The sequence below is a fragment of the Podarcis erhardii genome (assembly GCF_964252035.2).
Source record: "Podarcis erhardii genome assembly, chromosome: 9".
Taxonomy (NCBI): domain Eukaryota; kingdom Metazoa; phylum Chordata; class Lepidosauria; order Squamata; family Lacertidae; genus Podarcis; species Podarcis erhardii.
In genome coordinates this window covers 26,416,599-26,440,460 of record NC_138512.1, presented here as the reverse complement: position 1 = coordinate 26,440,460, position 23,862 = coordinate 26,416,599, and the positions used below count along the sequence as shown (strand labels likewise).

The 23,862-nt window shown below is 42.9% G+C and overlaps 1 protein-coding gene across 2 annotated transcripts in view; it reads right to left on the bottom strand.

Annotated features, from left to right (window-relative positions):
- The window catches only part of SCFD2 (sec1 family domain containing 2), a 155,475-nt gene that overhangs the window by 128,093 nt on the left and 3,520 nt on the right, over positions 1-23,862 (bottom strand). For both annotated transcript variants that reach the window (XM_081875816.1, XM_081875817.1), the window contains exon 3: positions 4,248-4,375. In XM_081875816.1, coding sequence (XP_081731942.1) covers positions 4,248-4,375 — 128 coding nt within the window. The remainder of the gene's footprint in view (positions 1-4,247; positions 4,376-23,862) is intronic.

Below are 23,862 nucleotides of genomic sequence, written 5' to 3'. Positions count from 1 at the left end.
AGTAGAGAAATGTTGTTGTTGATGATGATGCTACATTTTGGATTTAGATAATGAAGCAAGTTTAAAATATCTAGATGCTAAAAAGAAGCTTGAAACCATCATTGGCTTGCAATTGTCCTTTGTCCTTCCTGAATGTGTGAAGAGGTTTTTCCAGCAACCGATAGCTGAGGGGGGAAAGTTAAAGGGCACTTTCAGATCATACAAGGCAAGCCAGCATTTGCTATCTTGAAGCAGCACTGAGCTAATATGGGTAACTTACATGCCCTTGCCCTTTGGCAACTCAACTCTTTAGTCACCCTAAATTTTTCCAGTCTTCTAGGGGCAAGGAATTACTGAATGGCTCAAGGGACAAATGCTTTCAGATAACAAAGTTAACACAATACTGCTCATAATGAAGTTTTGGCCTAACCATTGTGGACGCTGGTTGTGCAGCCTCAGACAGCAAATTTTGCATATGGAAAGAGGAAAGATTAAATTTATTTTGAAGCAGCTGTAAAAAGGTGAAGGGACCCCTGACCATTAGGTCCAGTTGTGGCCGACTCTGGGGTTGCGGCACTCATCTCGCTTTATTGGCCGAGGGAGCCGGCGTACTGCTTCCGGGTCATGTGGCCAGAATGACTAAGCCACTTCTGGCAAACCGTTTACCTTCCCACTGGAGCAGTACCTATTTATCTATTTGCACTTGGATGTGCTTTCAAACTGTTAGGTTGGCAGGAGCGGGGACCTAGTAACGGGAGCTCACCCCGTTGTGGGGATTCGAACCGCCGACCTTCTGATCAACAAATCCTAGGCTCTGAGGTTTAACCCACAGCGCCACCCGCAGCTGTAAAAGGTAAAGGTAAAGGTACCCCTGCCCATAGGGGCCAGTCGTGTCCGACTCTAGGGTTGTGCGCCCATCTCGCTTAAGAGGCCGGGGGTCAGCGCTGTCCGGAGACACTTCCGGGTCACGTGGCCAGCGTGACAAAGCTGCTCTGGCGATCCAGCACCAGCGCAGCACACGGAAACGCCGTTTACATTCCCGCTATAAAGCGGTACCTATTTATCTACTTGCACTTAAGGGTGCTTTCGAACTGCTAGGAGGGCAAGAGCTGGGACCGAACGACGGGAGCTCACCCTGCCGCGGGGATTCGAACCGCCAACCATGCGATCGGCAAGCCCTAGGCGCTGTGGTTTTACCCACAGCACCACCCACGTCCCTCACCCGCAGCTGTACCTACCCCTAAATTACAGCATGTGATTACTACATTTTATTTGAAATAATTATGCCTTAATGTAGGCTTCCACTTGCTTGTGTCTATTCTTCTGCATTATACCTACAGTATAGTTGTACATTGGTTCTCAAACGGAATCTGTTCCGGAAGTCCATTCGACTTCTGAAAACATTTTAAAACCAAGCATGACTTCCGATTGACTGTAGGAGCTTCCTGCACTCAATCAGAAGCCGCAGAAGCCGCTTCGGACGTTCGGGTTCCAAAGAAAGTATGACTGTATCTTAAAGCAATCACTCAGTATTTCCTTCTTGAACAGATATATGTGCTCATATTTTTAGACAATGATGAAATCGTCAATACCAGATGAGCTTATGATTCGGAAAATAGGTAACAGGCACACACAAACTTGAAATAGTTACACCTGTGTTTCAGTCATTCAGCTTTCCTATTCAGTGGTAAATAAACAAAAATAACACACAACGGTACTTACAGACCGCTTAACTTAACAAAAGAACTTGTCAGGAAATAGTCCCAGGCTGATTTTCTGTATCATGAAGGCAGAGATGTTCATGCCCTGCTCTTGCATGGGATACAGGGACAGGATGCATACATGATCTGCTTCCTGTTTTTTCACAACACTAGATTTGAAATACAATGGTACCTCGGGTTACATACGCTTCAGGTTACATACGCTTCAGGTTACAGACTCCGCTAACCCAGAAATAGTAACTCGGGTTAAGAATTTGCTTCAGGATGAGAACAGAAATCATGCTCTGGCGGCGCGGCGGCAGCAGGAGGCCCCATTAGCTAAAGTGGTGTTTTAGGTTAAGAACAGTTTCAGGTTAAGAACGGACCTCCGGAATGAATTAAGTTCTTAACCAGAGGTACCACTGTAGAGCCTTTGCTTTTCTTCCACCTAGGAGCTCTGTTGAGATGATATTATGTCCCAAAGAAGGGGGAAAGCAAATCTCGAACACAACATTGTTGGGTGGGGGGGACAGGAAGCATAGGGCACTTGCCTATCCATCTGCCACCACAGCAAGATGGCGCCCCAAGTATCCATTTCAGCCTTGTGAATAAGCTTACAAAAATAATTAGGCTGCAGAGAAAAAAACAATTACTAGCCTGCTAAGAGGGAAGTAGCTTGTCTTTCTATGCTGGATGTGGAGGAGGACAAGGGTGCAGGGGGGGCAGTTGCCCTGGGCGTACGGTTTTTAGAGGGCTCCCATGCAGGGATTCCTGTCCTGCCCTGCCTGCCGCTGGGGGTTTCTGGGCCCTGGAGCCCAGCTGGACCTCGCCACTGCATCCCTGGCCCCCTCGCTGAATGGCCCCCTGGCCAGCGTTGGGCAGTTTCACCTGCCAAAGGCTGCATCAGCCAGCCTCCTCCCCGGGCAGGTGGTGCAACACAGTCCCACTTGGCTCTGGTAGTGAGAGCCAGGCTGGCCTGGCACACAGGCTCTGTGAACCCTCCGCACCCCGGGGGTGTCGGCAGCAAGGGCTGGGCTGGTGCGATGGGTTCTGTTCCCCCTTCATGCCCCGCCTCTGTGTGTGCACACACCCCAGCTGCCAGCAAATGCTGCAACACCACTGGAGGAGGAGAAGGATGCTACTAGTTTCTTAGAAGGCACGGTAAGATAAGTGACCTTCCGCCTGGGACAATCCATCCCTGCTTTGTCAGCCTATTCACTTGCCGGCATTGAATTCCTAGTTGCTTAAGGTGTATACAACGTTGCCCATATGATATACAAGGTTGCCCCGTGATACTGGAGGCAAAGAAAGCAATACTGTGGTACCTCGGGTTACAGACTCCGCTAACCCAGAAATAGTACCTCGGGTTAAGAACTTTGCTTCAGGATGAGAACAGAAATCGTTCTCCGGCAGCACAGTGGCAGCAGGAGGCCCCATTAGCTATAATAATAATAATAATAATAATAATAATAATAATAATAATAATTTATTATTTATACCCCGCCCATCTGGCTGGGCTTCCCCAGCCACTCTGGGCAGCTTCCAAAAAAAATATTAAAATACTGTACTGCATCAAACATTAAAAGCCTCCCCTAAACAGGGCCGCCTTCAGATGTCTTCTAAAAGTCTGGTAGTTGTTGTTCTCTTTGACATCTGGTGAGAGGGCATTCCACAGTGAGAGCGCCACTACTGAGAAGACCCTCTGCCTGGTTCCCTGTAACTTGGCTTCTCGCAGTGAGGAAACCGCCAGAAGGCCCTCGGTGCTGGACCTCAGTGTCTGGGTAGAACGATGGGGGTGGAGACGCTCCTTCAGATATACTGGACCGAGGCCGTTTAGGGCTTTAAAGGTCAGCACCAACACTTTGAATTGTGCTCAGAAACGTATTGGGAGCCAATGTAGGTCTTTCAAGACCGGTGTTATATGTTCTTGGCGTCAAAGTGCAAGTAGATAAATAGGTACCGCTCTGGCGGGAAGCTAAATGGCGTTTCTGTGCGCTGCTCTGGTTCGCCAGAAGTGGCTTAGTCATGCTGGCCACATGACCCGGAAACTGTACGCCAGCTCCCTCGGCCAATAAAGCGAGATGAGCGCTGCGACCCCAGAGTTGGCCACGACTGGACCTAATGGTCAGGGGTCCCTTTACCTTTACCACTGTACAGAATGAGACGAGAGCTGTGTCACAGCTGTAAGTGGAAACCAAGAAAACTGCAGTTTTTTGGGCACAGGAACAAGGCTCTGAATAACCCCTTCTGTCCCCAGGCTCATACTCCAAAGCATTAAAGGCAAGAGGTGACATTGTATATTTTTATGAGTGTATTATCAGCCTGTAAGTCAGGCTACAACTGCGTAACATTTTGAATCCATTTCAAAACACTGATTGATAACCCACCAAGCTCCAAAGAAACTGATTGCTAAAACACATGGCTCGTCACCAAACCGCAGTTAACAACCTCAGATTTATTTAAAGACAAATGATTTCAGAATGATCAGCGTCTGAGAAATAGCTACACTGATTAAATGGCTGGACGCAGATTAAGAGTATGCACAGGCCCGCTCCAAGGCTTACTTACCCATGCTCATCTTGATTGGCAAATTTTCTCTGCTTGCAGCTTCCACTAGGTGTCTCCTGACTTCCATCACAGCTTCTTTCTGCTTGAAATTCATCAAGGACTCCCACAGAGATTTAGCAGCTGGATCACTATATATAAAAAAGAAAAAAAGCACCCAGGTTTACACCAAACATCTGCTAAGAATCAAGCAAACAGACTGGAGCTTAGTGATTTCTACAATGTGGATAGCCTATTTACTTTCAAGTACGGAAACAAAGCAACTTTTTCAGAAAGGGTTGCTCTCTCTTCAAACTAAGAATACATGGGCTGATTTGGTAACTTGTTATATTAACCAGAGGTTATCCATTTAATTGCTTCTGTTACCACAAAATTATTACGAGAATAGTTCAGCAGTGGCTTGCGCAAACAACCAAAGCTACTGAGAATATTGATGACGACAAAAACAGCAACAGTTTCAGTATAACAGACTTTCTTCTGAAATGTACTATACTTTTGAAACGAAAAGCTGTTTGCCAGGTTCAGAAGTAACGGTGGGCTTTGTGAAGCCATTGATACAGGCAGAATATTAAGCAAACGTTCATATGGCCATTGATGGAAAGTGGATCTGGCTGAGCTGGGAGGTGTTGCATTAAATCTCACCTCATTCATAAAGCTCACTAAAGTACAACAAGTGAGGGAGGGACAAGCAGTGGTTTCAGACAAGGTTTCAGTACAGCAATAAAGGAATTGGGAAAGGGTCCTATGCCACGGCCACTGCTGCTGTGCAACATGTCTTCTAATTTGCTCCCCTGCCTGCCCCTGACTTCATGCAAATCCAGGACTGTGTTGAGGCACTACAAATCCTCCAATGGGGGCTGCATGAGGATATAGATTTTTTGTTATATATGAAGGCATAACTTTATGCAGGGTCAATCTTGAATGGCGTACAAAAGTGCTCTATATCTCAAATATGTCAATATTAATTGTGATGACATGGAACTATAACTTTTAAAAGAAAAAGAAAGAAAACTCAATACCCACGAGAAAGCTCCTTGGCAGAGACAAACGTTTATTGTCAAGTCATGCTAATATAGATTTTAAAAGTCCTGGAGGGCAATGATTTCTTTCCCTGGCTTTTGTTTCTTTACAAGCCAATTTCTTCCCAAAGTTGTAGGTTTGCTTTGCAAGGCTACTGGGAATTGTTTAAAAATATGTTGAGAATAGCAGACTCTGTTTAAAAGCAAAGTAGAAAATATGACAAACTGGCACATTTGAAGACTTGTAATATCAAAAGTGGATGTTTTGTAGACTTATTACTGCTTGCAAAAGATGGGGGAAAGGAGATACACACTGTTTCTACACACTTATTTCTATACACACATTCAGCTGTCTAGCCAAGTGATATGATAGCACCAGGAATAGTATCTAAACAAATGGCTTTGGACAAAAATAAAATTTGTAGCTAAAGAGAGTATTTAATTGAGACTCCCTTCCTCCCACCACAATGCTTTCTAGTGATGGACTTAGCTTTCAGATTTGGACCTGGCAATTCTAACACATCTTCGTACCATGAGGGTTGTCTACTAATATGCCCTGTAAAGTAGGCAACCTCTGCAGCCAACAGCAGCCACACATTCCATGCAGGATACTGCTGCTAGTCTGCTAATACAACTGAGCTAGAGTCCACACTACCATTCATCAGATTTCTCAACATGATCAAAGTGATGAGGTTCTGCACAAATACTGCTTGCTTCCCCATGTTCTTCAAATCTTAGCTCTAGAAGAAGAAGAAGAAAAGTTTGGATTTGATATCCCGCCTTTCACTCCCCTTCAGGAGTCTCAAAGCGGCTAACATTCTCCTTTCCCTTCCTCCCCCACAACAAACACTCTGTGAGGTGAGTGGGGCTGAGAGACTTCAGAGAAGTATGACTAGCCCAAGGTCACGCAGCAGCTGCATGTGGAGGAGTGAAGACGTGAACCCGGTTCACCAGATTACAAGTAGTCCACCACTCTTAAACACTACACCACGCTGAATCTTCTGAGACCTCAGAATTCAGACTTCAGAGAAGTATGACTGGCCCAAGGTCACCCAGCAGTTGCATGTGGAGGAGCGGAGACTCGAACCCGGTTCCCCAGATTACGAGACTACCGCTCTTAACCACTACACCACACTGGCTCTCTAGGGTCTGTTCTGAAGGCCCTAACGCAGACATGGAAAATGTGAATAAATAAATATGTGCCTGAGCTTATTCAGAGTGCATACATGGTACCTTGACCAAGAAAAACTGGCATTCACACGACTGGGACCAGGGCTTTTATGAGTTTTGGAGTCAACTCAAAGAGAAAGTGTGCCTGACCTTATATTCGTTCATTTGATGTTTAAATGTAAACTGTTTTGAGATCCCCTCTTTAAAATATAAAGCAGCATAGAAATGAAATAAATAATAATAACAATAAGCTTCATGCGGGCATGGTGCCTTGACATTCCATTGTAGCGACTGTAACCCAGGGTTGAGGTGCCATTTGGCAATTAGCTTATATATGCCAGTTTCTAACAATGGTGAGAGTATGCAGAGCCACCAAAACAGATGGACAGTACATGCAGTTTTGACAACGTGGATTCAGCCTCCAATACCCTGAAACAGGATACTGACACTATCAGAGTTACCCATAATGACTATTTGTCAAGCAAGCACCTTGGAAAGCCGTGTGTGTATTACTAGACTCACGACTTTTGCTACAGGGCACCAGCACTCTTTGCTCGATAAGATTGCCTGTAATTCTGACACCCGAGAAAGCTTGGCTTCTTAATAGGCTTTCCTCCATCTCTTCAGTTCCAAGTAAATATGATAGGACAACTCACAAAGCATTCAAAGATCATGTTTCAGAGCGATCTCCAAAATCCCCAGGCAGGCTCCTGAGAAAGGGACTCCTCCTAAAGTCACATCCTGAGCAAACAATGCTGAATAGTTCAAGATTTTAAGGATTTTGTTTTATTTTATTGCAGACAGAGATGCTGTATCAGTTTACAGCTTGGTCTGAGTTTGAAATCATGTCCACTGCCAACATGACTTCTGTCTGAAATGAAACATTAAGCATGCATATATCCTGGTTTCGAACAAATGCCAGTTGGAGTTTGCCGGGAGCTAACAGGAAATGCTAATCTCAAGATAAAATGCAGCTCTGTTTTAATGCAGAAGCGTAAGTAGTGAACTGTGGTCCAATGAAATGTAAAGTAGGCAGTGGTTCTGGAGAAAGAGAGAGACAGGGCCCTGTTCAGAAACTGTATCAATGTTGTCACAGAATCATAGGATTGTGGATCTGGAAGGTGCCATGAGGGTCATCTAGTCCAACCCCCTGCAATGCAGGAATCTTTCACCCAACGTGGAACTTGAACCCCTGACTTTGGGATTAAGGGTCTCATGCTCTACTGACTGAGCTACAGTGGTACCTCGCAAGACGAATGCCTCGTATGACGAAAAACTCGCAAAACGAAAGAGTTTTTCGTTTTTTGAGTTGCTTCGCAAGACGGATTTCCCTATGGGCTTGCTTCGCAAGACGAAAACGTCTTGCAAGTTTGTTTCCTTTGTCTTGCAAGTTTGTTTCCTTTTTCTTAAAACCGTGCATTCACTTCGAGGAGTACGGTAACTCATAGCACGCGGTGTGGTAGCCTTTTTTGAGGTTTTTGAAGACTTTGGTGATTTTTGAAGCTTTTCTAAAGTCCGTGCTTCGCAAGACGAAAAAATCGCAAGACGAAAAAACTCGCGGAACAAATTAATTTCGTCTTGCGAGGCACCACTGTATCTTTAATACCAATTTAGATTGTTAACTGTGTGTAGTGGGACAAAACTGGTGTTTCATGCCTAACTGAAGCCAGAGAGATACATTGTGTTAGGATCAGTTTACAATGTGTCAAAAAAAGTGTTACCATCTAATTTGTGATGTTACAGTTATAATAGTTAAGTGGAGGACATAGCTTTTATACGCTTCAGTTTATTCAAAAAGTGATGGGTCCTTTACTGAGCATTCCATTCAAACATAGTGGTTCATAACTACAGGCCAATCCAAATTCAGAATTTCACTGAAAGCCTGGTACAGTGGTACCTTGGGTTAAGTACTTAATTTGTTCCGGAGGTCCCTTCTTAACCTGAAACTGTTCTTAACCTGAAGCGCCACTTTAGCTAATGGGGCCTCCTGCTGCCGCCGCACCGCCAGAGCATGATTTCTGTTCTCATCCTGAAGCAAATTCTTAACCTGAAGCACTATTTCTGGGTTAGCAGAGTCTGTAACCTGAAGCATACGTAACCTGAAGTGTATGTAACCCGAGGTACCACTGTAATTGGTTGGAGAGTTCCAACAGGAGAGAACGGAAAGGTAAGCTCAGCCCTGTTTAAGAGCCTGAGAAGAGAACCTTTGAGAAATGAAAGACGAGACTCTGAAGAAGCAAGGCAAAGAATGTGGTGTGGAAAGCAGCAGCAGTAGTAGCAGCCAGGACTAAAGTGGCTGAAGTCCAGAGAGAGGCTAGGACCTGAGAAATCCCTTTGGCAGAAGGCAGCTGACGATGAAGGAGCCAACACCTTAAAGATAAAGTCACTAAAAGCAGAAACTAAGAAGTTCTTCAAGGGGAGAGGAAGACCATAGCAGCAGCCCTTGGGAAAAGTTGAAAGCAGTATGTCAGCTGCAGCGTTCAAAAGTTGCCAGGTATCAGGCAAATTTTATACCTGTCTATTGGCCACTTGCGATCAAGTCAAGAAGGCGTCTGGTGTCTCCACCATCTGGAGGTGAATACCTGGAGATCCTTGGATCTTGACTGTTTTTACACACTAGCAATACATCCTGTAGAACTCTATCCTACAGAACAGAATTCTATTCTATTCTATTCTATTCTATTCTATTCTATTCTATTCTATTCTATTCTATTCTATATTTTATTTGGACAATTAGAATGAATTTCAAGAACCAAAAAGTCAGATTGGAAAGTATGATTTTTCAAGCCACCTGGCCCAAAAATGGCAACTAGGCATTCTGTTTTGGCAACTGTAACTCAAGGAGCCATTTGGCGCCTAGCCAAATCTGAGTTTCTAATACTGGTCAGCTGGTATTTTTCAGATGTGCTCAGTTATTTGCAACACTCAAAGTGTGGCAGGAGGCATGCACCAAAGTCCCCCCAATGCCCGCTCACACATTGCTTCCCCACTGAACTTCCCAGTGTTGTGTGGGGTTGGTTAGTGGCGGCTTCTACTCATGCCTGCTCAAGTGGTTGGAGACCTTGTTTGATAAGTGTCTCCAATCTCAGGGACAGTTCCACCACATTCAAGAGAGCATGAGTTGGTGCCCCTGCAGAACCACTGCATTCAGTATGGGGATGGTTTGGCACTGATCATGCACACCCCTGCCCTTGGCCATGGATACAGAGATCATGCATTCAGGGAAATGCCTATAATTTATCGTGCATATTTGACAGGAATACCTGCAGTCAATAAAGGTAGGATAAATAAATGATAACAGGCCTTCCCTTTCAGGTTCTTGAATGTGTGGGAAAACAGGGTAGTGGCATTTGCTGAGGGCTACTAACTTGTATAGACTTTTATGGTTATGGCCTATGCTGGTATCCAGTTTGAGAAATATACTCAAGTAGAAAATTCTCACATACAAAGCAACTCCTTCACAAGGAACAACAGATTGAAAATATCCAACAATACTGCTCCCACTTAGACTAATAAGTACAATCTGATACAGCAAACAATTCCCAGCTTCCTAGTCACAGACCATTATCCTCATTTGGATTAATGGCATTTAAAATTCCCATAATTTTTCAAAGCAAAACATGCAGTTGCATATTTTAAAAGCCAGACAGTCAACATTAAAGAACGTAAGCATTTTCTTGAGCAATTTAAGCTTATTCCTCAATTTCATTCCAACTCCTCAAGCCACTTTGATGGCGTAATCTGCTCTAGACTCAATTTAACTGTGTGTCTTGGCAAATACTCAAAAGTTAGAGATTATTATTTGATTCAGATGCCAAAAGGCTTAGAGATATATAGCCCTAGAAGCAGAGAAATAGTATCAGCGCCCCCCATAACCTACTTTTTGAATCTATGAAAGGAAACTGCCACATCCAAAGATCAAGTACTCAAATTAGTCCACTGCTGGCATAATCTGAGGCATAAAACTATCATGGCATCAACAACTACAGAGTATTCGGTGCCCCAGTCAGATGTTACACACACTTTTCTGTGCATGAATAACTCATTCATCCCAGGGCTGGTCTGAAGGCAAATGCTAAACCTTCCTTGACCGAAGAGGAGGCAAACTTCACAGTGTCTCAAGACAGATGGATGCCAACAACAAAATGTAAGGAAAATTTTGTTCTATTCACTGCATGCTTTTTCAAAATTCCCAGCCATAGATAGCAATTAATCACCTCAGCTACTCAGTTAAGTTCACTTGCCTACACATACCACAGCTAGTTATCTGAGGCCTAAATGAACAAAAAGGAAAAAAAAAAAAATTCCTTCCAGTAGCACCTTAAAGACCAACTAAGTTAGTTCTAGGTATGAGCTTTCGTGTGCATGCACACTTCTTCAGATACACTGAAACAGAAGTCACCAGACCCTTCTATATAGTGAGAAGGTGGGGAGGGGTATTACTCAGAAGGGTGGTGGGAATGGGTGATTGGCAGATAGCTGTGATGAGCCTGTTGACGACTCTTAACGACTGCAATAGGTCTTACAGGAAAAAGCAAGGGGTGAGAAGGTAAAAAATGGCTTTGTCATGTATAATGAGATAAGAATCCAATGTCTTTGTTCAGACCAGGTCTCTCCATGGTTTTAAGTTTGGTAATAAGTTGCAATTCAGCAGCTTCTCTTTCCAGTCTATTTCTGAAATTCCTTTGTAATAGAACAGCTACTTTGAGATCTTGTATAGAATGTCCTGGGAGATTGAAGTGTTCTCCTACTGGTTTCTCTGTCTTGTGATTCCTGATGTCAGATTTATGTCCGTTTATCCTTTGGCGTAAGGTTTGGCCTGTTTGTCCAATATAGAGAGCTGAAGGACACTGTTGGCATTTGATGGCATACACAATGTTAGACGATGAGCAATTAAATAGTCCCGAGATGGTATGTGTGATGTTGTTGGGGCCAGTAATGGTGTAGTCCGGGTGTATGTGGCAGCAAAGTTGGCATCTGGGTTTATTGCAGGCTCTGGTGCCAGTGTCCGTGTTAAGTCTGGTAGTAGTATTATTGTGGGTTAGGAGTTGTTTAAGATTGGGTGGCTGTCTGTAGGCAATGAAAGGTCTTCCTCCCAGAGCTTGAAAAAGAGAACTGTCATTGTCCAGGAGAGGTTGTAGATCTCTGATGATGCGTTGTACTGTTTTAGCTTGGGAGCTGTATGTGATGACTAGAGGTGTTCTGTTATTTTCTTTTTTGGGTCTGTCTTGCAGCAAGTTCTCTCTGGGTATCAGTCTGGCTCTGTTGATCTGTTGTCTAACTTCATCTGCTGGGTATTTTAGTCTCTGTCTGTAGAATTGGAACAGATGCGGCTGTAACGTAGTGCCTGGCTATATACAATGGACTGTTTGGTATGTTTGGGATGGTAGCTAGAGGCATGTAGATATGTTTGTCGGTCAGTTGGTTTACGGTATAAGGTGGTGTCTATGCGCCCATCCTGTATTTTTATAGTAGTGTCCAAAAAATGTATTTCTTGCATAGATTGGTTCATTGTTAGGTTGATTGTGGGGTGAAAATCATTGAATTTCTGGTGGAAGGTGTCCAGGGTCTGTTGACCATGTGTCCAGATGATAAAAATATCGTCAATGTATCGCAGGTACAAGAGAGGTTTGAGTGGGTAGGAGTTTAGGAAATGTTGTTCTAAATCTGCCATGAAGATGTTGGCATACTGTGGGGCCATGCGGGTGCCCATTGCTGTGCCGCTGATCTGAAGGAACAGTCATCACCGAATTTGAAGTTGTTGTGGGTAAGGACAAATTGGCAGAGTTTGTAAGCAAAGTCCGCTGTGGTTTTATCTGAAATGGTGTTCCTTATAGCTTGTAAACAACGATGGTTGCTATTTAATTGCTCATCGTCTAACATTGTGTATGCCATCAAATGCCAACAGTGTCCTTCCGCTCTCTATATTGGACAAACAGGCCAAACCTTACGCCAAAGGATAAACGGACATAAATCTGACATCAGGAATCACAAGACAGAGAAACCAGTAGGAGAACACTTCAATCTCCCAGGACATTCTATACAAGATCTCAAAGTAGCTGTTCTATTACAAAGGAATTTCAGAAATAGACTGGAAAGAGAAGCTGCTGAATTGCAACTTATTACTAAACTTAAAAACATGGAGAGACCTGGTTTGAACAAAGACATTGGATTCTTAGTTGGTCTTTAAGGTGCTACTGGAAGGAATTTTTTTTATTTTGTTTTGACTATGGCAGACCAACACGGCTACCTATCTGCAACCTGAACAAAAAGGAAACATTGTTCCTTGCCTAATCATCTGAAGGCAATTTTTACTCATCACTCGTGACCAGGACAACTGTTTATAAGCCTGCATGACTGACCAGATGTAACTATTTTGCTGTTTAACCAGTACATCTAAATTTATGTGCAATAAAGGCAGACTATATGCATCCTGTATGCGTACAGATATTTCCAGGGTGAGAGGAATCCCAGACATTGGGCTGTCCAGAGCCTATAAATATGACACTAATAATAATGAATATGAGAGACATGCTCAGTCCTAGGTCCTAGTAATTTGAAATATTTTTCTAGTTCGGGAGATGGCATTATGGGAACTGGCTGTGCATCAAGATAATTTTTGGCACAGATATATTGTTACAAAAGCCCGGACCTGCCCCCTCTCTCTGCCAAGCAGTGGCCAGAGCACATGGGGTCACAGGAGCACAAACAGGGTCTGTGTCCCTTTGGAGAATGGAAGACATGACGGAGACTGTCATGCTTTAAGAGATATGGTTTATTCACATATTTATACCTTCAGTCTGCATGGAAGGGAGTCCAGATCCTACAGCATGGCCCAGAAGCCCCTTGCCCTCCCCCAGAGCAGCTACCCTGGCAACCTTCCAAATCTCTAGTCTCTGGTCACAGCTGGGGCAAGGAGTTGCTAACCCTCAATGGCTCTCCATTGTAATGCTAACAGGCCTGCCCTTCCCTCAGCCAGCCAAACTGGTTTGCAATAGGTAGGCCAGAAATTCCCTGTTTGCCACAGCCCTGCAGTTTATGTTTTAGTCCAGGCGTCAGCAAACTTTTTCAGCAGGGGGCCGGTCCACTGTCCCTCAGACCTTGTGCGGGGGCGGACCATATTTGGGGGGGGGAGAGGAAGAAGAATGAATTCCTGTGCCCCACAAATAACCCAGAGATGCATTTTAAATAAAAGCAAACATTCTGCTCATGTAAAAACACACTGATGCCCGGACTGTCCACAGGCCAGATTTATAAGGCAATTGGTCCGGATCTGGCTCCCGGGCCTTAGTTTGCCTACCCATGTTTTAGTCCATCCCCAATCAAAATCCTAGTATTTATTTGTTCCGAGTGTTTAGAGGGATCCCTTCCCCCCATTTCTATAACAATATTTAAGATTAAAAAGTGCCTATATTTAATTTTTTTCTTGTTAATTCTTTGAGAGAAAATAAGATTTTCAAGATAAAAACATCACATATATCAGGTCAGGACTGCAGGACTGCTTTTAAAATATTGTTTCAGATGACATTATTTACCACTAATGTGTTTTGCATTCCAAGTAATGTATGATTTCTTAAGGGTGGTACGATTTGGGGACCTTCATACAAAGAAAAGACCCTTACACAGAAGATCAATTCATTGCAAATCAGTGTTTGTATGTAGGAAGCCATTTTCTGACCCTTTCCCTTAAAGTTAATATTATGTTTGTCTTTTTGGGGGGGGGGAATAAGATGGATAAATTATGGTGCAAATGGGAATATAGATACTAGTCTACAGCAATTCCTTTTCCTTCATAGCTACAAAGGAATAGGTACAGGGTAAAAATCCATGATGCTTTTATTGCTTCTTTATATATGCAAAAGCAATTAGAAAGTGATTAATTTTAGACTGACAGTTTTAAGGAAAGCCTTCACTAGTTACTAGATTGCTCATCAATAAACAGAAACTGGATACATCACTTGGCCTTAAGAAATTCAGTGGCCTCAATTTCTCCTGTAAGAGAACACTTCTTTTGGTGCAAATGGATAAAGTGGTTTAGACATATGTTTTCAGAGGCATGGTGTGTGGAGACAGTGGGTTTCCAATTGAAAACATCTGGGAATATCCCAAGGCTATAACATTCCTGGAGTTCTTCCAGATTCAAGTGGCAACGATGATTTGCACGTTTGAGGGGGGAGGAAGCATTGTTTTATTCAACTGATGGCAAAAGTCAGTTTCCCAAACAAAAGTCTGTTTTGGAGAAGTGCGAAAGATATTGGAAAACATCTTTTTAAATGAACACCAGAGTAGCAATCAAACATTGACATAGCACACAATTTCTCCTGTTATGTTTCTGCTGCTAGTGGAATGTAGACTCATCTGAGTGCAATTCTCAAGGGTCTACACATTATGAGTGGTCTTGGTAGCCACGTTAACATTTGTGATCACCCATAGCCTACCCGAATTCATCATGCAAAAGGCTGGGCTGGATAAATCCCAAGCCGGAATTAAGATTGCTGGAAGAAATATCAACAACCTCAGATATGCAGATGGCATATCTTCATGGCAGAAAGTGAGGAGGAATTAAAGAACCTTTTAATGAGGGTGAAAGAGTAGAGCGCAAAATATGGCCTGAAGCTCAACATAAAAAACAAAAAACAAAAATCATGGCCACTGGTCCCATCACCTCCTGGCAAATAGAAGGGGAAGAAATGGAGGAAGTGACCTGATGGCATCACGGGAAAGGTGTTGAAGGGCTGTGCGGATCAGCTGGCGAGGGTCTTTACTAAGATCTTCAACAAGTCCTTACACCAGTCTATTGTCCCACCCTGCCTGAAGTCGTCAACTATTGTTCCTCTGCCTAAAAAATCCACAATCAGTAGTCTGAACGACTACAGACCAGTTGCACTGACTCCAATCATCATGAAGTGTTTTGAGAAACTGGTGCGCCGTCACATTATTTCCTGTCTTCCATCAACTTTTGACAACTACCAGTTTGCATACAGGGCAAATAGATCCACGGAAGACGCTATCACTACCACTCTCCATGCTGCTCTGTTCCATCTGGAGCAGCCGGGGAGTTATGTGAGGCTGCTGTTTGTGGATTTTAGCTCTGCTTTTAACACTATCCTCCCCCATAGACTGGTGTCCAAGCTAGAGGCGATTGGACTCTCCAACTCCACCTGTCTCTGGGTTTTGGACTTTTTGTCAGAACGTTCTCAGAGGGTTAGAGTAGGGTCACATATGTCCACAGCCCTTAGCCTTAACACCGGCTCACCACAGGGTTGTGTGTTGAGTCCCCTGCTCTATACTCTCTATACGTATGATTGTACAGCCATTTATTCCAGCAACAAAATCATCAAGTTTGCTGATGACACTACGGTGGTGGGGCTCATTTCAGGAGGGGATGAGTCCGCCTATCGGGACGAGGTGGAGCGGCTTTGTGCTTGGTGTGGAGAGAACAATCTGGCTCTTAATACGGCTAAGACCAAGGAATTGGTGGTGGATTACAGGAAAAAAAAGGCGGACATTCAGCCCTTGTATATCAACGGGGAACGGGTGGAGAGGGTGGCGGAATTCAGGTTTTTGGGAGTGACTATCGATCAGGGCATGACTTGGAGCGCAAATACCACTGCTCTGGTGAAGAAGGCCCAGCAGAGAATTTATTTCCTCAGACTTTTAAAGAAGAACAATCTGAGTGAGAGACTGCTGGTGTCCTTCTACCGAGGCTCCATAGAGAGCATTCTCACATACTGTATTTGTGCCTGGTTCTCCAGCTGTACAGCTAGGAAGAGGAAGGTGCTCCAGAAGGTCATAACCACAGCCCAAAGGATTATTGGTCATCCCCTCCCATCTTTGGAAGAACTGTACGGTTCCCGTTGTCTTAGGAAAGCAAACAATATCCTGCAGGATGCATCTCACCCGGGACACAGTCTGTTTGTACTACTGCCTTCTGGCAGGAGATACAGAAACATCAAGTCAAGGACAAATAGACTGAAAAATAGTTTCTATCCAAGAGCTGTGGCCTTCTTAAATGCAGTAACTCGATAGTGTGACCTGGGAGTTTGATGGGTGTGGGTGTGGGTGTGGCTGGAATGTGGTTTGTTTGGTTGTTGTTGTTGTTTTGCTTTTGTTGTTTTTAAGGGATGGCATCCAATTTCGTTGCACTTGTGCAATGTTGCACTTGTGTAATGACAATAAAGAATCTATCTATCTATCTATCTATCTATCTATCTATCTATCTATTTTACTTTCTTGGGTTCCATGATCACTGCAGATGGTGACAGCAGTCACAAAATTAAAAGACGCCTGCTTCTTGGGAGAAAAGCAATGACAAACTTAGACAGCATCTTAAAAAGCAGAGACATCACCTTGCCGACAAAGGTCCGTATAGTTAAAGCTATGGTTTTCCCAGTAGTGATGTATGGAAGTGAGAGCTGGACCATAAAGAAGGCTGATCGCCAAAGAATTGATGCTTTTGAATTATGGTGCTGGAGGAGACTCTTGAGAGTCCCATGGACTGCAAGAAGATCAAACGCATCCATTCTGAAGGAAATCAGCCCTGAGTGCTCACTGGAAGGACAGATCGTGAAGCTGAGGCTCCAATACTTTGGCCACCTCACGAGAAGAGAAGACTCCCTGGAAAAGACCCTGATGTTGGGAAAGACTGAGGGTACAAGAAGAAGGGGACGACAGAGGACGAGATGGTTGGACAGTGTTCTCGAAGCTACGAACATGAGTTTGACCAAGCTGCAGGAGACAGTGGAAGACAGAGCCTGGCGTGCTCTGGCCCATGGGGTCACGAAGAGTCGGACAGGACTAAACGACTAAACAACAACAATATTCTACCCACTCACCCCTGAATCTGTATTGAATCTCTGGCATGAGGTCTGAGCCGATCACATTCTCCCAGTCCAAGACAGAGTTTTATAGAGACACAGTTCAGAAACCCAGCACAATAACCACAGGGATGATCCCTGCATCCTCTCCAGAGGGATTTGTTATGTTGAGAAGCAAGCAAACCCGGTCTTTCCAGCTTGCAAAGCTTGGAGCCAGGGTTTGTGGAGCTTCCTTGTAGGTGATCTACACATCCAAATCTCAGCCCAACAGTGAGGTTGGTATCAATCTCTCTTCACCTCTAAACTGGAGAGGAAAGTTAAGGTTCTTTTGCTACCCTCACCAGAAGAAAATGGAATGCTTCCCAGAGTGATAATGGGGGGTGGGATTTTGGTCTGCTTTCTATTCTAGTTCGTTTTTGTGAAAATAGTGAGCCAGAAGACGGCAAAATGTATTTCAATTATAAAAAAATATGAGCTATGGTATTTACGCACAAGAGATAAGCAGACATGTCAAGAGTTGTGCATCCTGGAAAAAGTGTAAATGTGACTAGGTGCACATCATACCCCTGGGGATGTTTAATGGGATAAAATGAGCACAAGCTTGCCTGCTGTGGTCAACTAATTTTTTCAAAGCAGTATTTTTACTTGCCAAACCCACAAAAGTAAACCCATATCTTAAGCATGTAGCAAACATTTCCTGCATCCCAACATCTTGTAAACTTGTAGAAGAGGGCAAACATCTTAATCCTCAGTTTTTTCTATGTTATCTAAATGGAACAGAGAAACGCACACACACAAAATGTTCCGACAAAAAAATAAATCACAATATGTTCTTTGGATTTAGAATACCAGATAATGTTTTAAGGCATATTTGAGTGTCTGTGATAACAAATAACTTGATACACTTAGTCCCTGGATGTGCGCAATGCAATCCAGCTGTCTAGAAAATAAAATGTTTACAAAGGAAAAACATTCCATCTTTGTTTATTACATCCTGCAACACCAAGCTTCATAGGGCTAGCGTAGGATTTTTATTGTTGCTAATCCAGGAAATATAACTGATAGCGCAATTCATTTCATTCTGTAGCCTTCAGCTTTTTCAGACCCAAAACCTAGCTTGCACACCAAACCAGAAACATGAGATTAATATCCAATTTATCTATGTCATCTTCATTACAAGACTAAAGGCACCATTAGGGCCAACAAAATGTATTTTGCTATCTCAAGATGGTGCCTCCCTCATTCCATGACCAGAAGCTGATTGTTAATTTCACTTCAACACCAAAAATATGGTAGCATCTGATGCCAGCAGGGCAGTTTCAAGGGGGATGACAGGCTGTGTAGCACATAAAGCTCTGATATCCCGCTAAGGGAAATGTCTGGGAGGAGCTCAGGAGGAACAGTGAGGACAATTGTCATCACCTCAGCATCTGCCACCTAAGGCCTGCAGTACATTCCTGTCAGATCTCTCTGAAACATTTGATGCTGCTGTTCAGTTTACTAAGCAGCAAGTCTGTTCACTATGCCCATATTGGCCTCAAAGTCCTTCAAGTTGCAGAAAATAGGGTAGGATTACAGATGAAGCAAGGAAGGTTTTAAAAGATAAAGCTCCACTTGCCTACCACTAGGTGGCAAATTCCTAAAATGATGTATAATTCTATTTTTTTTGGGGGGGAGGGTAGGGAAACCCCTTTGTGCTATCAGGAATCGTTGCACGGTCTTCCCCAAGCATGGTGGGTTAATGGAATCTGAGCAGTGATCCTTCAGATTCACAGACTCAGTTGTTCCTGAACTGTTAGTTCTTAGGTGTCCTATAAAAAAATATATTAATACATTAAATGCATACACTGAAGAATTGTCTGTCACATTACGCTTTTAAAAAGTTCTGATCTTTATAGCATGTCTGTTCCTTGACAATTCATTAGATACGTAACGGTTTTAAAACATGCTTCTTTTGTGCTTTAAAAGTGCAAACAGTTACTTAATAGGAAAAGAAAAGAAAAGGCTGATGGAAGAGGAGTCAATAACAAGGTGCTGACAGCTGAATCTACATTCAGGGATTGTAACCACGGCCAAGTCCATTTTTGCAGATGTGGCAGCTAGTTACTCAGAGGACGCTTCCTGGTGCGTGCAGAAGACTTTGTTCATATCTATATGGAGTAGATTTAAATAAGGCAGCTCAAAATATATTTAGGTCATTTTCATTTACTCACCCATTTACTGTATATAAGACAAAAAATCTGATGCTACAGAATGAATAGAATTTGCTTCCATCTGAATATTTTTCTATTTGGAAAGAGCTATCATTTGCTACAAGACACTCTGACTGCTTCCTTATCCTCTTGTTTCTTCTGGGTTTAAACTACATCCATCAAAACAATTCATACAGTTTGTATCAATAATCTATTCTAATATATATTGTAAAGCTTCTATGATTATTAGTATGACACAGGATACCCGTGCCTCCCCCTCCCCAATTTTAATTTCTGTCATAAAAATGTAAACTTCTAAATAGTTTTTATGCGGATGTCAAACAATTATAGTATATAAGCTTGAAAATTTTATATCGTCAACAATTTTAGGTTATATTTTAGTGATTAAGATTTAAATTATATATTTTTAACTATTGCTAAATCTGTATTGTCCCTGTTATACCCAATTGTAAAGTCAAATGTCTTTCTATCGTGTTTTATGACTTTCCTGATATTGTATGTGAGCTGGAACTGGTCTGTGACCGAAATACAGTGGTGCCTCGCAAAACGAAAAGAATCCGTTCCGCGATTCTCTTCGTCTAGCGGTTTTTTCGTCTTGCGAAGCAAGCCCATTGACAGCTTAGCAGATTAGCGCTATTAGCGGTCTAGCGGCTTTTAGCGATCAGCTGAGAAGCGGCTTATCAGCGGATCAGCTGATAAGCGGCTTAGCGGCTTAGGAAAAGGGCGAAAAAAGCGAAAAAACTCGCGGGAACTCGCAAGACATTTTCATCTTGTGAAGCAACCCCATAGGGAAATTCGTTCTGCGAAGCGCCTCCAAAACAGAAAACCCTTTAGTCTAGCGGGTTTTCCGTCTTGCGAGGCGTTCGTCTTGCGGGGCACCACTGTAATAAAATTATTATTATCATTATTATTATTATATCTTCAAGGCTAAGGATTTGCAGCTGAGCAATCTGAGTGGATTATGAACTGATTTCTCAGACAAATGTTACTGCATCACTGACAGCACAGCCATGGGGAGACTGGAATTTTGCATGTTTCACAAAGTTCTATAGTGCCCAATAAATTTTGCACATTTTGCGTGGGTGCCCAAATTTAGAAAGTAGTATCACCTTTATTTTCTTTCTTTAAATATTTATAAACTGCACTTTCATTAAAAAACCCACAATGAGGGAGTTCATGTTACCATTGTGTACACACACACACACACACACACACTGTGTATACACACACACACACAACTTTATAGTTATGATCCATAAGTTTTATTTCATAATATATAAACTATATACTTAAAGGAAAAAAGATTATCACTCTCCAAAAATATATATTCTCTGCAATCCATTTCTACTAAATGACCAATGTGTCAGCAATTATAGCAAGAAGGTTTTCTCGATGGAAAATTCTGCACATGACTAATATGATTTAAATAATTTTAAGGACATTGCTGCATTTTTCAGTTTTTCAAGTGGTTGTGTTCGAAGTCCAATAACTTTAAGAGAACAGAGAATTTAAAATTCTCATCTTTAAAGAAGTTAATTGTTTCCCTAGATTTAAGTAAAGACTCTGCTTTATAGCCCTACGTCAACCATAAATATTCATTAAATCTGCTTGCTAACTCCATAAACTAAGCCCAGATGTTTTGGCTGGAAACACATTTATTTATTTATTTTTAAAATAGATATAGCATGCTGTAGAGAAAGGAGATCTTCTTTCTCCGTTATCCCAATACATTTGAAATACTTAGAAGAAACATCTATTAAAATGTGAACTACCTGACGGTGGATTCCAAACTCTAGGTGTGTGTATATCTCACACACACCTTTATTCAGAAATAACAAATTCTACAAAATTCCCATCACTGCCAACAAACATTTTATGAAGAATGACATCTGATCCGAAGTTCACTGCCAAAACAGTAATTCAATTCAAAATTTAAATGGACTTCTTTCACAGTTGAATATTGCAAACATTAGTTCAGACTACAGTTTAGGATGCATTTCACAAGTCTAGCTAACTGCAGCCAAATGTTTAGCAGATTATTTCAAATCAGTATCTGAACTCCTCTACAGCTAAGTCTTATGGACCTGCCTTCATTTTGCATTTCCTCTCCTTCCCAGATTCCCTTCCCCAAGTATTCTGTTATTCTCTTCTTCCCTACAGCCCTACAGCCCAGTCTTCCAATACTCCTTTCCCGGGCCCTTGCTTTCCTAAATGTCCACTTCTTTTTCGCTCCTTCACTTTCCCTGCCAGTCCCTTATTTAGGATCTGAGCAACTGAGCCAATGGCAACCAGAGACACTTGGAGCAGGAGTGGTTGGGGCTGATGGGAATTGGAGTCCTGCAGTATCTGGTGAACCACAGATTCCCAACCCCAGCATTATGGCAAATCTGGTAGTAGCTCTTCAAAAATTCCACACAGAGTTCTTTCCTGGCCCTACCTGGAGATGCCAGAGGTTAAACGTGTGAATCTCTGCATACTAAGCATCTGATCCACTTTTAAGCTTACAGCTCTCACAGCAAAATTCCTAAGCATTTTATAGTACAGTGATGGAAAGCAACCATCCAAGTCACTCTTGTGTCTGACACAATGCTTGAGGGAACAATGTACGCAACTGCCTCAAAAAACAAAGGTTCTACATAAAAATGGGCCTTCTCTGGGGTAGCTCCCACTTATGGAATGCTTCCCTCAGGGAGGAATGCCCGATGCCACCACTATCTGATTTTTAGGCACCAGGCAAAAACTTTAATCATCCGTTCTGTAACGTTAGACTGTTTTGCCTCTTTTTATTTGACAAATGTTCTGTGTCATTGGGGCGGTGGTAATTCTGTATTGGTGCTGGAGGAGACTCTTGAGAGTCCCATGGACTGCAAGAAGATCAAACATATCCATTCTTAAGGAAATCAGCCCTGAGTGCTCACTGGAAGGACAGATCCTGAAGCTGAGACTCCAATACTTTGGCCACCTCATGAGAAGAGAAGACTCCCTGGAAAAGACCCTGTTGTTGGGAAAGATGGAGGGCACAAGGAGAAGGGGAAGACAGAGGACGAGATGGTTGGACACTGTTCCCGAAGCTACCAGCATGAGTTTGACCAAACTGCGGGAGGCAGTGGAAGAGAGGAGTGCCTGGTGTGCTCTGGTCCATGGGGTCACGAAGAGTCGGACACAACTAAACAACTAAACAACAACAAAAATTCTGTATTGATTTACTATGAATGTTTGTATGTGATGCCAATAAAAGGTTTGATGATGATGATTAATCTTCCACTAATTTTGGGGGTGGGGGGTGTGAGTTGGATCTGCTATTTTACACATCTTATCAGTGAACATTTTAGGTTGCATTTGTTCTTGTGTCACTCTGTTCTGTCTTAGTTAGATCACACTTGGAATACTGTGTCCAATTCTGGCCACCACAATTTAAGAAGCATGTTGACAAGCTGGAAGGTGTGAAGAAGAGGACAACCAAGATGATCAAGGGTCTGGAAACTAAGCCTTACAAGGAGTGCTTGAAGAAGCTGGGTATGTTTAGAGGAGACTGAGAGGAGATATGATAGCCATCCTCAAATATCTTAAGGGCTGTCACATGGAGGAGCATGCTTGTTTTCTCATGTTCTGGAGGGTAGGACTCAAACCAATGACTTCAAGTTGCAAGAAAGGAGATTCCAAATAAACATTCGGGGGAAAACATTCTGACAGTAGGAGCTGTTCTGCAGTGGAACAGACTCCCACAAGAGGTGGCGGATTCTCCTTTCTTGGAGGTTGTTAAACAGAGCTTGGACGGCCACCTGTCATGGATGCTTTAGCTGAGATTCCTGCACTGCAGGGGGTTAGACTAGATGACCCTTGGGATCCCTTCCATCTCTATGATTCTGTGAAATAAATATATAATAAAAATAATACAGATTTCAAGAGCAGCTCAAATGCAGTATCTGTGACTGTCCCAAGAGCTATGTGTACTTCCTTCCCATACATAGGGGAAAGTAGTTTTAAACTTGGGCTAAAGATGTCAATGCTTGGAATGAACTAGTTCACTGAACTAGCTGAAAAGTCTCTGAACTACACGTGAAAGTAGTTCCCATAATTGCTGGGTGAATTAGTGGTCACTTAAGTAATCTTCTAGATAGAACTTCAATTCATCTCCATTCCGTTCCCCACCTGCCCTGCAGAAGGCCTAGACTCTTACTTTTCTTTCAAAAAGAAGTCAATTGGAGTTGGAAAGCAAAGCGTGGAGGCAGCTTTTTATGACTTATTAGGCAAATACAGAGTCACTGTTGTTGCTAAGGTCATTTAGTCACTTTATCATGGCTGCCAAGTAATTAGAAAGAAGGGGTGTGAGGCATTTCTTGTATCATCCCTGTTGAAGAGTGTAGTCGTACCTCGGAAGTTGAACGAAATCTGTTCC